The 13,818-nt window shown below is 33.5% G+C and overlaps 2 protein-coding genes across 2 annotated transcripts; one reads left to right on the top strand and one right to left on the bottom strand.

The window, feature by feature from the left end:
- The first annotated feature begins 3,407 nt into the window (after positions 1-3,407).
- Positions 3,408-5,706, top strand: LOC105179538 (fructose-bisphosphate aldolase 3, cytoplasmic). Its single transcript, XM_011103190.3, has 3 exons — positions 3,408-3,545; positions 4,159-4,386; positions 4,485-5,706. Exons 1-3 carry the CDS (start codon positions 3,518-3,520, stop codon positions 5,303-5,305), a joined length of 1,077 nt encoding a protein of 358 aa, XP_011101492.1. The 5' UTR covers positions 3,408-3,517; the 3' UTR covers positions 5,306-5,706.
- Positions 5,707-8,190: 2,484 nt separating this feature from the next.
- On the bottom strand, positions 8,191-11,182 carry LOC105179555 (trihelix transcription factor PTL). The gene is made up of 2 exons (XM_088880411.1): positions 10,620-11,182; positions 8,191-9,778 (listed from the first exon to the last, which is right to left on the bottom strand). Exons 1-2 carry the CDS (start codon positions 10,982-10,984, stop codon positions 8,644-8,646), a joined length of 1,500 nt encoding a protein of 499 aa, XP_088736537.1. The 5' UTR covers positions 10,985-11,182; the 3' UTR covers positions 8,191-8,643.
- Between the last annotated feature and the right edge of the window lie 2,636 nt (positions 11,183-13,818).

Raw genomic sequence — 13,818 nt, 5'->3', positions numbered from 1 at the left:
ACTTTTGCTTCGATTCCATATGTTGAGAATGATGTCTTAATCGAGTGGTTGAGTATTATAAATTTGAATGTAGATATTTATTTTATTTAATGTGCGTTTATTAATCGAGTCGATGTATTTCTCAATTTATATAAATTACGTAATCAACATTTCATAAAAAAACAATCTTCTTTCATATTCTCTTTCTTTCTTTTCTTGTTTGAGTGAAGTGAATGATGTAATGAATTCGTGGATAAAAATATGGGAATCATCGAATTTGGAATATTTTGTCCAAAGTCAAAAAAGTAGATTCTCTATTGTCCCCATTTTCACGCATCTTCTCCTCATTCATCGTTTCTCCCATAATTATTTATGCTTTTTCGATAAGACCGTCCACTCAAATTTCCATACCAACTTATCAAAATGATTTCATTTCTTATTTTATAAAAATAAATTACTATAATTTCGAAATTATTTAATTTTTTAAAAATATTCATTTCTCTTTTAAATCTTTAAAAAAAACCTATTAAATTTTTGGCTAAGCATTTTCTTTTCCATTTTTTCATTTTTTTCCTGATCTGGTGCATAAGCATTACTATCAAGAATGGGCTTGGCCCGACCCAGACCGGCCCATTAAGTTTATTGTTCTTGTTCCTGAAGATTATGTGTGGGCCCAATTCTGGTTGTAGTTTAAGCCTCTTTAGCCCAATCCATTTCCAACTCTGCCCAAAATATTTGTTTGCAACAGGTTTTATCAAACTTAATTAATTAATATAATAAGTATTATAACACGTGTGTTATATTTAATGACTCATCAATTATCCTATTTCAGTTATAAATTAATCATATCATAAAATTTAATTACAATTGAAATTGAATAAAATAGATGTCCAATTTAAATAGAATCAAAATATTAAATACTATCAATTGTTACGATTTAGATTAAAATCAGATGTCATGGGTTCAAATTCTTACCGAGCGGTACGGTGGGATTAAACATCGTTCCTGACTTGCTGATTTAGATTTTTGATGATAATAAATCAATTATATAAATTCTTAAAAAAAATGCTAAATTGATAAAACAGAATATACTTAACTCATTTGTACGTTTAATTTAGATCCATTGATTCAAAATCAAGCAGAGAGTCCCTAAAAATGAGAATGTTCATCAAATCAAATTCAGGTCAAAATCTGAAAATAGTTGGTAATTTACATATGATCATTTAAATTCTACTTACATATTTCCAACTTCAGTACAAGTTTGTAATGAGAAACATAAAGAAAAAGAAAAAAAATAAAAATAAAGAAGCAAATTGAAGCCTAATGACTTGTTACAATATAGTTTGTGGAGCTACGGTGATTAAATTGAACGACATACAAATTTTGGTGAAAGATACTGTGTGACAATTAGGTTATCTTATTTGGGATAGAAAAAATTCTTTCTAAATCATGTTTGATTGAATCAAATCAATTACACAACAATTGTGATACACTTATCATATAATTTTGATCACTTTTTCCTGAACTATATACCACGAAAGTGCAGTGCTTTTGCTTATAATTGGTTCAGGTTCAACCAAACCTAATTTTGATTTAAATTTCTCAAAGGATAGTTAGATAATATAAGGAGAAGAATGCAAGCAACCTCATTGTGATATCGCAAATGAGCAAATTACCCCTTTATAAAAAAAATAAATATCAATTTTTCTTCCTGTAATTATAAATATATTATATTTATTATATAATTAATTCAAATTTAACTAAATTTGACGGGAACAAAATTTCCCTAGCCAGACTTCCTTTTTACCCAAGGGAAAAGTCCATCCCACATGATTTTTGTGGATATTCTCTCTGTTTTATGGCTCTATTTCTGGTGATGGTGTGGTGGGCCTTTCCTCCCTGTAAAATCCAAACAGTCCCCCTTCTACTTTCCACATCAATTACCCTCATGCCAGACCATATATTACTTGACTGACATTTTTGCCCTTTGACTCCATTGAGTTATTCTTTTTTACATTTTTATGTATGATGCTTACCTTCCACCTCATAAGAAAATTTCATTAATAACTTTTATTCTTTCTTTCTGTCACATCTTGGCTGCCTGTATTTAAGGATGAAGCATTACAGTCTGCCAATTAATATTGGAGGAATTTCTTTGTTATTCTTCTCAAGATTTAAGTAGTGCCAAGGGTAAAAGTGTCAGTTTTACGCTGAGTTGCTTTGGCATGAGAAATATTGCTAAAACATATTCACCAACCTTCGTTGTAATCCTAAATTTTATTATGACTTTAGGATTATAAATCAAAAGAACCCATTACATTAATAATAACATACAACATTTAAATTAGAATTATCCCAAAAACACGCAGTTAAAATATTAATATTAAATAATTTTTTTATCTAATAATTTAAATTTTAAGATAAAATGATCGTTTGATATAGTATTTTAAGTCATATCAAATTTGAGTATGAATCTGGTTACTGCATATTTATAAATAAAGGGTTACAATGAAGGAGTGTGCGTTAACATATAATATTAAGTAATGAGGTGATCGTTTAACATACAATGAAACTTGTCCACAACCCCTTTTTAATATTAAATATATAGTTCATAATAATTATTTTCTAAATCTAACTTGAAACTTCTAAAAATATAAATAAATATCAGAATCCATCCACAGCCACTCCTTTATATATAAAAAAAAATTATCAGAATAGAGGAAGACGAGGTCAAAATTCAAATAAAGAAAAACAAAATTTAGTTTTTTTTTTTCATGTGAAAATAAAAATAAGATAATTACACTGATCTCCCTAAAATTTGGTGTAGTTACGTACATATCTTTTAGTTTGAAAATTATATTTAATATTCTTGAAATTTACTTTAGTGTAACAAATAACTTTCTCACCTAACCAAAATTCAATGAATTTCCTAATATTAAAAACCGAATAAAAATTCATATTTGCCTTCTATTGATTTATTTTTAATTTATTGCACACTAAATAAATCTCTTCATGATCAAATTATCCTTCTACATTTTCACAACTTAATACATATGAGGAGGTATGTCTTCATCGTTATAAAGGTAGTTTAATCAGAAAAAATATATTTGACCTGCAATAAATCAGTAATAAGACAATTGAGAATATATATTAATTTTTTGTTAATATCAATAAATCCTGTGAATTTTGACTAACAAGATGTAAGCAAATTTCATGGGTATTAAATATAATTTTGTAAAACACAAAAATTTTATATGTAACTACACTAAATCTCATGTGCGGCGTAATTATCCCAAAAAATGAAAACATAACAAATAAAATTTAAATATAGAGAGCCTGGTAGTAGGGGTGAAATGGTAAATCGCAAAATTCACCAGAAAAGACGGGGTTACTTGAAGGAGGGGTGGTGATGGAGCGATAATATCGACGGTCCAACTACCACACCCTTTATATACAGCCACTCTCCTCCTCACTCCCACCAGACTCTCTTTTCTGTTGTTTTTCTGCTCTCTTCGATTTGTATAACATAGTAATAAACATGTCTTGCTACAAGGGGAAATACGCTGGTGAATTTTCTTTGGCTTGATTTCTGTTGGATTTTTGAGCGAGTATTATGATAATGTCTACTCGGCTGTAGTTTTTGTGAAATGACTGTGTTTGGTTTAGTCTTGTGTCATTTCGAGCTGGGCTTAGATTATGTTTCCATGTTCACGATTAATTTTGAATCAAGAATTTCTTTGTTGATCGTAATAAATGATCTCTACGAGTGCAGCGTGTGATTTATTCTCAAGACTGCGTTCATTGTTAATCTGATGTATTACTTAGGATGTCTGGTTGTATTCAACCCTGTTTTAGGGACGTTAATGATTTCTTATAGGTGGATTGATACGTGTTCTGTATTTACCTACGTTTGCATGTTGATCCCTGTTTCTATGGCTGGTATCTTGTAATATGAATTTTAGAATGAATTCAGATAGAGTGTGTTGATTCTATGCTCTCTCTTTCGCTTCTTGGTGACAAATTTTCTGTTTGGCGAGTAACGGGTTGGATCCCTTGTGTTAGATTAATTTGTTGAGTCCTATGGAAAACTTGTTTTATTTGAATAAACCTCAGCTTAGATCAGTTCTATGATGTTTTGCACGTCTATTCACTTTTCTTCCGACTGTGTCCGTTTTGCAGATGAGCTTATTGCTAATGCTACATACATTGGCACCCCCGGGAAGGGTATTCTTGCTGCCGATGAGTCTACCGGCACAATTGGCAAGCGTTTATCGAGCATCAATGTTGAGAATGTCGAGTCAAATAGGAGGGCTCTGCGTGAGCTTCTTTTCACCACCCCTGGTGTCCTTCAGTACCTCAGTGGAGTTATCCTCTTTGAGGAAACTCTGTATCAGAAAACAGCTGCAGGTATATTTAATGAGCAAGACTTGTGGTTTGTGGAATGTGCAAGTGCCATGTTGAAAAATTAAAGAAATCGAACTAATATATTTATTTCTATGATGCAGGTAAGCCATTCGTTGATGTCATGAAAGAAGGTGGTGTTCTCCCTGGTATTAAGGTTGACAAGGGCACTGTCGAGCTTGCCGGGACCAACGGTGAGACGACAACCCAAGGTCTTGATGATCTTGCCCAACGCTGCCAAAAATACTATTCAGCCGGTGCTAGGTTTGCCAAATGGAGGGCTGTGCTGAAGATCGGTCCCAATGAGCCATCACAGCTTGCTATCAATGAGAATGCCAACGGCTTAGCGCGTTACGCAATCATCTGCCAGGAGAATGGTCTGGTGCCTATTGTTGAGCCTGAAATCCTCGTCGATGGCCCCCATGACATTAAGAAGTGTGCGGACGTGACAGAACGTGTTCTTGCCGCTTGCTACAAGGCACTCAATGATCACCATGTCCTCTTGGAGGGAACTCTTTTGAAACCCAACATGGTGACCCCTGGCTCTGATGCCAAAAAGGTTGCTCCGGAGGTGATTGCTGAGCACACCGTCCGTGCGTTGCAGCGCACTATGCCTGCTGCAGTGCCGGCTGTGGTGTTCTTGTCTGGTGGGCAGAGTGAGGAGGAGGCGACTGTGAACCTAAATGCCATGAACAAACTGAAGACCAAGAAGCCATGGAGCCTGTCTTTCTCGTACGGGCGTGCTCTTCAGCAGAGCACCCTCAAAGCTTGGGCTGGAAAGGTGGAAAACATCCCAAAGGCCCAGACAGTATTCCATGCAAGGTGCAAGGCCAACTCCGAAGCAACACTTGGAACTTACCAGGGCGGTGCGGCAATGAGCGAGGGCGCGTCTGAGAGCCTCCATGTTAAAGACTACAAGTACTAAGTTAATATTTTGCTGGACAAATGGTTCTCACTTGTTATTTTAGAGTTAGAACAGACATGAAATAAGCCACGACCACAGCTACGGCTTATCACATGACTGTTTCTGTCCGGATCCGGCGCACGTCTTATTTTGATTCCCCGACAATTTTCTGCTTTAATGCGGAGAGAGTAATTGGCGAAATAGTTATAGACTTTGTATTTCCTCATTTTAAAGCCTAGTTTTTTCATCTTTGTAGACTTGTATTTGAATAATTAGCTTGAGGAACATCAGGCTGTTTTTGCACGTAATGCAGTTGTCCGAATACTTCATCATCAATATGCTGACTGATTCTAATTTAACTTGGAGTTATCAGATGTAACTCAGCCAGTTGATTATATAGTTGAGAAAGAGTCCATCTTATAGTTCAGTTCTCCCGAGTTGCTGAAAAATCAGGTGAAGTTCTTTTGTTGAATGGATGCAACATGTTTGTAGTATCCGACTCATTCCATCATACTTTCATTGCACGAAATATTATCCGTTCTGGCTTTATATGAGTTTTACAATTTTATTGTTTGAGAAAATATATGGAGAGGAGAGTTTAAAACTCTGAAACTCCTAATTTGTTTGCAAGATGGTTTTTTGGATGTTTTGTGAAGGGATAGCCCACATCCAGGAAATGCGTTGTCTACCCCGGAAACACGTACCCTTTCTCTTGGTAATAAGATGAAGATCACGTACTGAAAATCAGGTCATCTCTACCACTAACAGGAGATTGATTTAAAAAAAACAACTTAATAAGGAAAATGAGAATGAAACAATAAAACCTTCTAAAAAAGGATTGTGGGAAGAGTGTATTTCTGGGAATTAAGGGCCCGACAGCTTCCTCAGATTTTGTCAGTAGTTAGTCAAATCAAACAACTGACTACGCAATATATATTTGATCAGTTTTACGTTTTGCAAACCCTCTAACTCATCAGTTCTATTTGACTGCTGATGTATAAGTTGTCTCTCTGTAACCTACTGATTTTAACCAGTTCTGGGGGAAACCATAAATTGAATTTGCCTTTAACTCATTTTTTTTTTTCAATTTATATACAATAACGGAAAATTGTAATTTTCGTTCTATCACTTAATTAGATGATAATTTTGATTTTGTAAAAATTAATTTTTATAATTTTAAAAATTCAATAATTTTGATCCCATTTGATTGAAAAGCCCCAATTATAAAAGTCATGTGCCCGATATATGCAATTTTCTAGCCCAAAAAAAAAAAGTTTAAAAGTACCAAAATTTTAAAATTAAAAGATAAGTTAAATAAATCAATTCGTGTAGGATTAAAATTACTTTCCCCTAAATTACAGGACAAAAATTATAATATTTTCTGGATTGAAAATATATAAAATAAATAAATTAATATGTTTGCATTCTTTAAAACAGATAAAAAAAATTAAATGAAAATATACAAAAACAAACAGGACTAAATTTTCATCAGCTTTCAGCTTATTTGGGGTTCCGTAGATGAGTAGGGCAGCAGCACAGGCGGTCCAGTTCCTGGATGGCCGAGAAGTAGTAATAACTTGTTTGGCTTGCGAATTCCGTACACTTGCTGCTGACTAATTCAATTTTGAAGTTTTTCATTTATGTTATTGCATCAATACTTCAATTATCATCACTTAGCACCATATTTATCTAAGTTCAAACTCAACTTTAATATTTAGATAAAAGAATAAAATTGCAAAGAAGTTCTTATTATTTTAAGAAAATAAGATCTTATTAATTTTGGAATGCCCATAAGGAGAAAATAAAAGGACTAAAAAATAGATTAATAGAGAATTAATTAATATACGAAAGCACGAGACGAGTATGTTTTAATTTACTAGAAAATATTGAAATAAAATAAGAAATGTATAATTAATTTATTTTTTTCGAAAATAAATGAATGTTCAATTAATTAATTTGTGATTTTTCTTGTTATTCAATTGAGAAAATTAATTTTACTTTTAGTATAAATATAAAAAGATCGGTAGTTTAATGTAATTAATTAACAGGTATATATATATATATATATATATATATTAATTGAATGAATTGCGCACTAGTTATAAATAAATTTGTTCCTCTAGTTAATTTATACATTAATTACCATTTATCCTTAATGTGATTATGATGACTTAAAATTATTTTCTAATAGGGAAAATATTATTTTTTTTGGAAACTAATTAAATATCACTAAAAACAATACAAAGAATATATAAATTAAATAATATTTGTTATGAGTACATTAATGGAAGCCATAATGTTATCTGTATCTGAATAAAGAAAAATATAGTTTCTCTAATTTATATTTCCCCACTCAAATATGTGATCCAATTTTTCAACAATATTTGCTACAAGAAATATAATATTTAATTGTATGATTAAAAATAAATATAAATAATAAATAGTCATTGACCACGACTATACAATATTTATTGCTATTGTTTTTCGCAAGTCTAGCTAAAACATGATTAATAATAGTTATTTACTATAATTTTTTTAGTCCATAGCCATTCAGTACAAGAAAATCCTTCAATAACTATGGAAAAAATTAGCGTTGAGCCCTTTATCAAGTAAAACTATGGTTGTTAATCTACATTTTATAACACAAAAGATTTAGTTGCTAATGAATTTAGCAATAAAATTTTACTTGCTAACGAATTTAGTAACAAATTATTTAAAATATATATATTAAATAATATTAATTAACAATGAGAATTTTACTTACTAATTAGCTTAAGTTGATTTTTTAGTATAAAATATTTTCGTAATTATCGAGTTATTTTTTTTTGTAGTGATTAAAATATGGATAATACTAAATTTTACTATAAAAAAAAATCTCATCCTCCGATCCTAATAACAAGAGATTCAACACTTCCTTATATATCTTGATACAACACCAATCAAATAATACAGACAAATTATGTCTCAAATCAGCAGTTGCCCAGAATAGCTAGCTAGCTATATATGGCTTCCACATAATTTCGACAAGGAAAGAAAAGAAAATTAAAAAAGATTAACTACAGAAGAGACAAAAGTTTTGTAGTTATTACCACATGGTACAAGCTACATACAGGAGCAAACGAGACCTTCCCACCAGAAGAAATCAACACAGGAAGCTAATGCAACAACAATTAGCAGCTCTAGCTACTTCAAATCCCTGATTTCACCCCACAAATAACTACCAAACATAGTCAAATTTTCAGCTCCAAGATCACAAGTCAGTTGCTTGCATGCCCAATTCTCATCTAAGTCATCATACAGTATTAATTAATTCTCCTAATTAAATCGATCATAAACATTCTGACCATCTTTGCTCAATTTTAGTTCATAATTCTTCCATAGGGATCACCAAAGAAGTACCTGAAGCAGCTCTCGTTCATGGCATTGCCTGCATTGTTGTTTGCCGGCGTATTGCCACCGTCATTTAGCCTTATTGTGGGCTCGATCCCTTGTTCATTGCAGTAGGGCACTCCTCCTTGATCACAACCAGATTCATGATTCGGATGATAATATGTGCAGCTTCTTGAGTTCTCCTTTCTCTTCTTGCTGCACTTGAGTAGATAACTACTGACACTATCCCACTTTTCTTTGCACATGAAGCCACTCCTTTCATGTCCGAGACAAGCCATTTTGTTGGCTATTTCCTCCCACAGCATCTCTTCTGAGACCCCACGTTCTTGGAACTTTACTTCCATTGCGGTTCTCAATTGGATCAATCTTGCAATCTCGCTTTCCGGCCATATATCGCCTCTCAAGTAATTCTGGTTCATGGCCTTGTTCCCACAGACGTTCTGGTTTTCGCTCACCACCCTTATTTCTTTCCCGGTCAATCTGTGGAAAGCTTCCATCAAAGCAGCATCCCTCGCTTCGATCCAGGCTCTCTCACTAGCCCACAGCTTCTGCTCTCTCTCTATCCTCGCAGAATCTTGTTTCCTCCATTCTTCCTCCCTTAACATCCTCTCCTGCTCCTTGTGCTCAATAATACTCATCATTTTCTCCATCCATGCCTCCTGTTTCTCCATCAGTTTACTCATTTGTGCATCAATGAAGCCTCTAATCTTACCTTTCAAGCTCCTTTTCCCCCTTCTTTTCTTCTCTACATTGAGATCACTATCATCCGATGAATTTGTTGCATAAGCATCAGAAGAATTTGAGAGACTGGTGTCCAACAGCTTCAGACCCGGATAGGGTTCTTGATTATGAGCTAAACAAACGTTGTTATTCGCAAAATTGTAGTGAAAACTGCCACCAAGAAACTGATTTTCCGACACTGAAGCTGATGAATTCTTAGTCTCACCATAGAGAGCTTCAAGTTGTCTGAAGAACCTGTAATGTTTGCCATCTTGCCTCCCGGCCTTGCCTTCTTTGGTCTTCTTGTAATACTTGTACAAGTTCTCAAACTTCTCCCTGCATTTCTTGCCGCTCCTCTGATATCCATGTTCCTCGGACATTATCCTGAAATTAAAAAGTATGAATTATTTTATTTTAGAGAAAACAAAAATCCCTTCTTTTTTTCTTATAATAAATACTGAGATATCTAGAAATGAAGTAACTGCAGTACTTGAATTGAACCCTAGTTTTTCTGTACGGAAACTGTGCAAAAGCTTCATGTGATAATGATATTTGCCAAGGATGGGCAAACTCATGCGGTTCCTTTGATTCAGTGGTGTAGACAAACTCCATTTAGGACATGACTGTTCGAGAGTCCACAGAAAGCTGTTTGTAGAACTTGTTGGGGAGGAGATGCTGCTAGTGCTGGCTAGTTCGCGTCTTTTCATGAATACTAAAGCTTGGAAATCTTTACCATAAAACCCAAAAGATTGGCCTTTGTTGAAGGAGAAAAGTGGTGAAAATTGATGCCTAAAATATGACACTTGGTTCTTGTTTACAGACATGATTGTGAGTTTACCTTACCTCGTAGAAATCTAGAATGAGCAGGTTAAAGTTAAAACTTACAGCTGCTGATTCTTAAACTGATACTTCAAACTACGCTGCTGTCATTTTCTTGAAGAAAATAACCAGATTGTTTAATCAAAATCTGCTGATAAGAGCAAACAATTTGGTGAAAGAGAAAAAGGAAAGAAAATTAGACCCTTTTATTGTTCAACCATGTGAAATTTTTTATTTCTTCTCTCTGAGCTCAACTGTAAAAAATAATGAGAGAAATACTTTCCTGGGCAACTGGATTTGAGTTGAAACACCTAGCTAGAGAGTAGAGAAGTGTTTGTTGTGGAGTTAAAAACTAGGTTAACTAAAATCATGTGTTGTGTGTATAATAACATATATATATATATACCTTGAGACTTCATCCCACAAGGGACCCTTCTGATTGGCCTCCTTGAATTTGGGGTTAAGCCTTGATCTGATCTCAAGAAGAGTAAGTGTTTCTTGCCTAGGCCACCTCCCGGTACCACCGTCTCCGCCGCCTCCCCCACCACCAGCATCCATCTCGAAACTAATTAAATGGCCACCAGCGGCGACGCTACTGGATGCAGCACCTCCAGTATTAGCTGTAGTTACACTAGCAGTAGAATCTGAGCGAAACATGAGCATATCGTAGGGGTTGGTAGATATGAATTCCGGCGGCCGAGGTGTGGCCGGAAAGAAAGCCCCCCCACTGATGTACTGCCTTAGATCTGCCATCCCGTATTGATCTTCCATGTTCAGGAAACACAAAAAACCACACAGTAGCCTTTCTTGAGGGGGAGAGAGAGAGAAGGATGGTAAGAAGGGGGACAACGGCGAAAGGAGCGACAGTCCCGGATAGTGTCCTAATTACAGATGAAAAGGTTTTGAATTTGTGTAGAGGACAATGGACCCATTTCTCTGTTTCCACTCCAGCTGCATCAATGTAATATAAAGGTCTCTCCCTTTCTTGTGTATCTATCTACTTTGTAATGTATAGGGTTTCAAGCAAAAGGTAGAGTATTGTCGTATGAGATACGTACGTACGTACGTATGTAGAGCAAATAAGTGGTAGGAGGCAAATAAAGGGTAGACAAGTGTCGAATGGTAAGAAAGTTAAAATGCTTCACAACCCTTCTTTCTTGCGCTTCTACAGTGATCGGATTCTGCCTTTTTCCTCTCTCTCTCTGTCTTCTTTTCTAGTTATTTTCTCTCTCTCCACAACCGCTGCTCACAACTCAAAACCCACAATGGCGAAACAGGAAAACTCTCTCTCTCTCACTCACACACACACACACAAACAGGGGTTTTGACCAGGAATCTGTACTCTGTGTAAGATAAATTCAATACGATGATACACATACATAAGTGTAAGTGTGTGTGTATTAATTGTATTATCTCTTCCTCAATGCACTGATCACTGGCTGATTTTGTCTGTAAGTTCAAATCACAAAGCAGATGCAGTTTCACATCACCGGAACCAAGAAAGAAATCATAAACTTCTTGAATTAAACTGTCATTTTTCTCAAAAAAAAAAAAAAAAAAGTCCAAATGTAGGTTTCTGCTTATTCCTTTTGTTCCTATGTAGCAGCTATAACACACGCACTACCTGATTAACAGTAATACACCAGCACTTTTGCTGTGTGTGTGTGTGTGTTTTAATTTTTCCATCCTTCTCATCAGAACAAAAACGGAGGGCTCGAGGGTACGAACAACTTCAAACCAAATTCTTCCCTCCTCTTTATCCAGATTATTCTTTTTTTTAATAAAAAAAAATTAGATCGAGAACATTATCGTACGTTCAAATTTTCAAGGGTTTGTTTCACAAATTTGTTTGTGGTAGTCTGAGAATCTTGAGAATTTGTCTACCCTATTCCTATCTTTTAGTTATATTGAAGGGGCTGCAGCGCTCCTTACCATCCTTGGTAATTATATTGAGTGCGAGGGCAGATTGAATTTTTTATTTAATTTAATACACGATAATGTGGATAATATTTTTAATTAAATAAATGGCATAATCTTTATGCATTTAGTATGTATTTATTAATTGAAATAGAATATATATATATATATAAGAATTATAATAGAGAATCCAATCTGCATCGAGCAGATGCCATCTACAAGTTTGTAATTCTTCGAGCTATGACTTACTGTTGTAGTCCACTAGCAAAGGTTATTGGATGGTCAGCAATGATAGTTTGCAGATGCTTAAGTTAGTACGGCCATCTATATTTAATATACAAAATAGATAATAATATTATACTTAGCTTTTGACAATTCAATTATTCTATTAGAACTTGTCATGCCCAAATAACGTATAAGATTAAATTATGTCAATTACATATAGTACTGTAAGATATACAAAATATATATATATATATATATATATATATTTGGGAGTTGCGGATCAAATCGATTTGAATGTATAAACTACCATTTATGGTTTTCTCATTCCATTTTGGCATTTTCATGATATTCAGGAACACTTTGATATTTTTAGGAAAAATCTCATTTTTTGTCCACCCGATTACGGTAATTTCACTTCAAGAATAATATCTTATATTTTATTTTATTTTTAAACACACTATTAAATAATTAATGGAAATAACCACTTGAGTCTCTCTCCAAAACATTCATTTAACGGTCACGTGAGTCTCGCATAACTATTTTAATTAATTATTTAACGAAGAGACTAAAAGTAAAATAAAATATAAAATATTATTTTTTAAATGAGATTCTCGTAGTGATTGGGACAAAAACACATTCTCCTAAATATTGAACCTTCATCGATCACGTGGTGTCCAGGGTTAGAGAAGTGGATTGGAGGCACGGAACTACAGTCATTACTGTAATACAAGAGTATGTCTGGCTAAAAAGTGGGAGTTTAAGAGAAAAGGAATATATAAGAAACAGTTTGGTATTTGGTTAGGGAAAAAAAATGGAAAAGAAGAAAACTCGATATATATGAATTTTTTTTTAGAGTCTTATTTTGTTTTCGTCCAAAATTAGCGGAAAAGTGAAAGTATATGTCCAAAAAGACAAAAACATACATACTTTATTTCTGTTTACTTGATTTCTCATATATGTATATATACATATATATATAATTTTTCTCCAATTCTTTTCTCCTTCAAGTTGATAATATCGTAAATAATCTTCAGAGAAAAGATAAAAAAATAATTGGAAAACTACTCATCAAAGTCAATGTTAGATAATTTAATGTATTAATAAAGTTTTTAAATTTTTGCTATATTAAAATTATGTTAGTATAGTATTAATTTATTTATTTTTTAATACAAATTTCGAGAATGGTTATTCAATAAATTAGAAAAAATAGTCTTTTTCTCTTAATCTATTTTTTCTCGCACCAAACAAGTGAAAGTATTTGAGATTTACTCCCCTTCCAATCATACCAAATAATTTGAAGAAAAACTATTATTTTTTTCCTGCCCGTCCCTGTTTCGCTTTCCTTTTCCTCTCGCTTGAACTAAATGAACGATAAGAGTTGTAAAAAGAGTAAATATATATTTTAGTTCCATAATAAGAGTGTCAAACACATGCCTGATGAGATACATAATTTTAACAAGGAT

Source organism: Sesamum indicum, linkage group LG5 (assembly GCF_026168435.1).
Source record: "Sesamum indicum cultivar Baizhima isolate 11 linkage group LG5, ASM2616843v1, whole genome shotgun sequence".
NCBI classification, from domain to species: Eukaryota; Viridiplantae; Streptophyta; class Magnoliopsida; order Lamiales; family Pedaliaceae; genus Sesamum; species Sesamum indicum.
The sequence above is the reverse complement of the archived record's forward strand: the minus strand, read 5'-3'. Positions and strand labels throughout refer to the sequence as shown.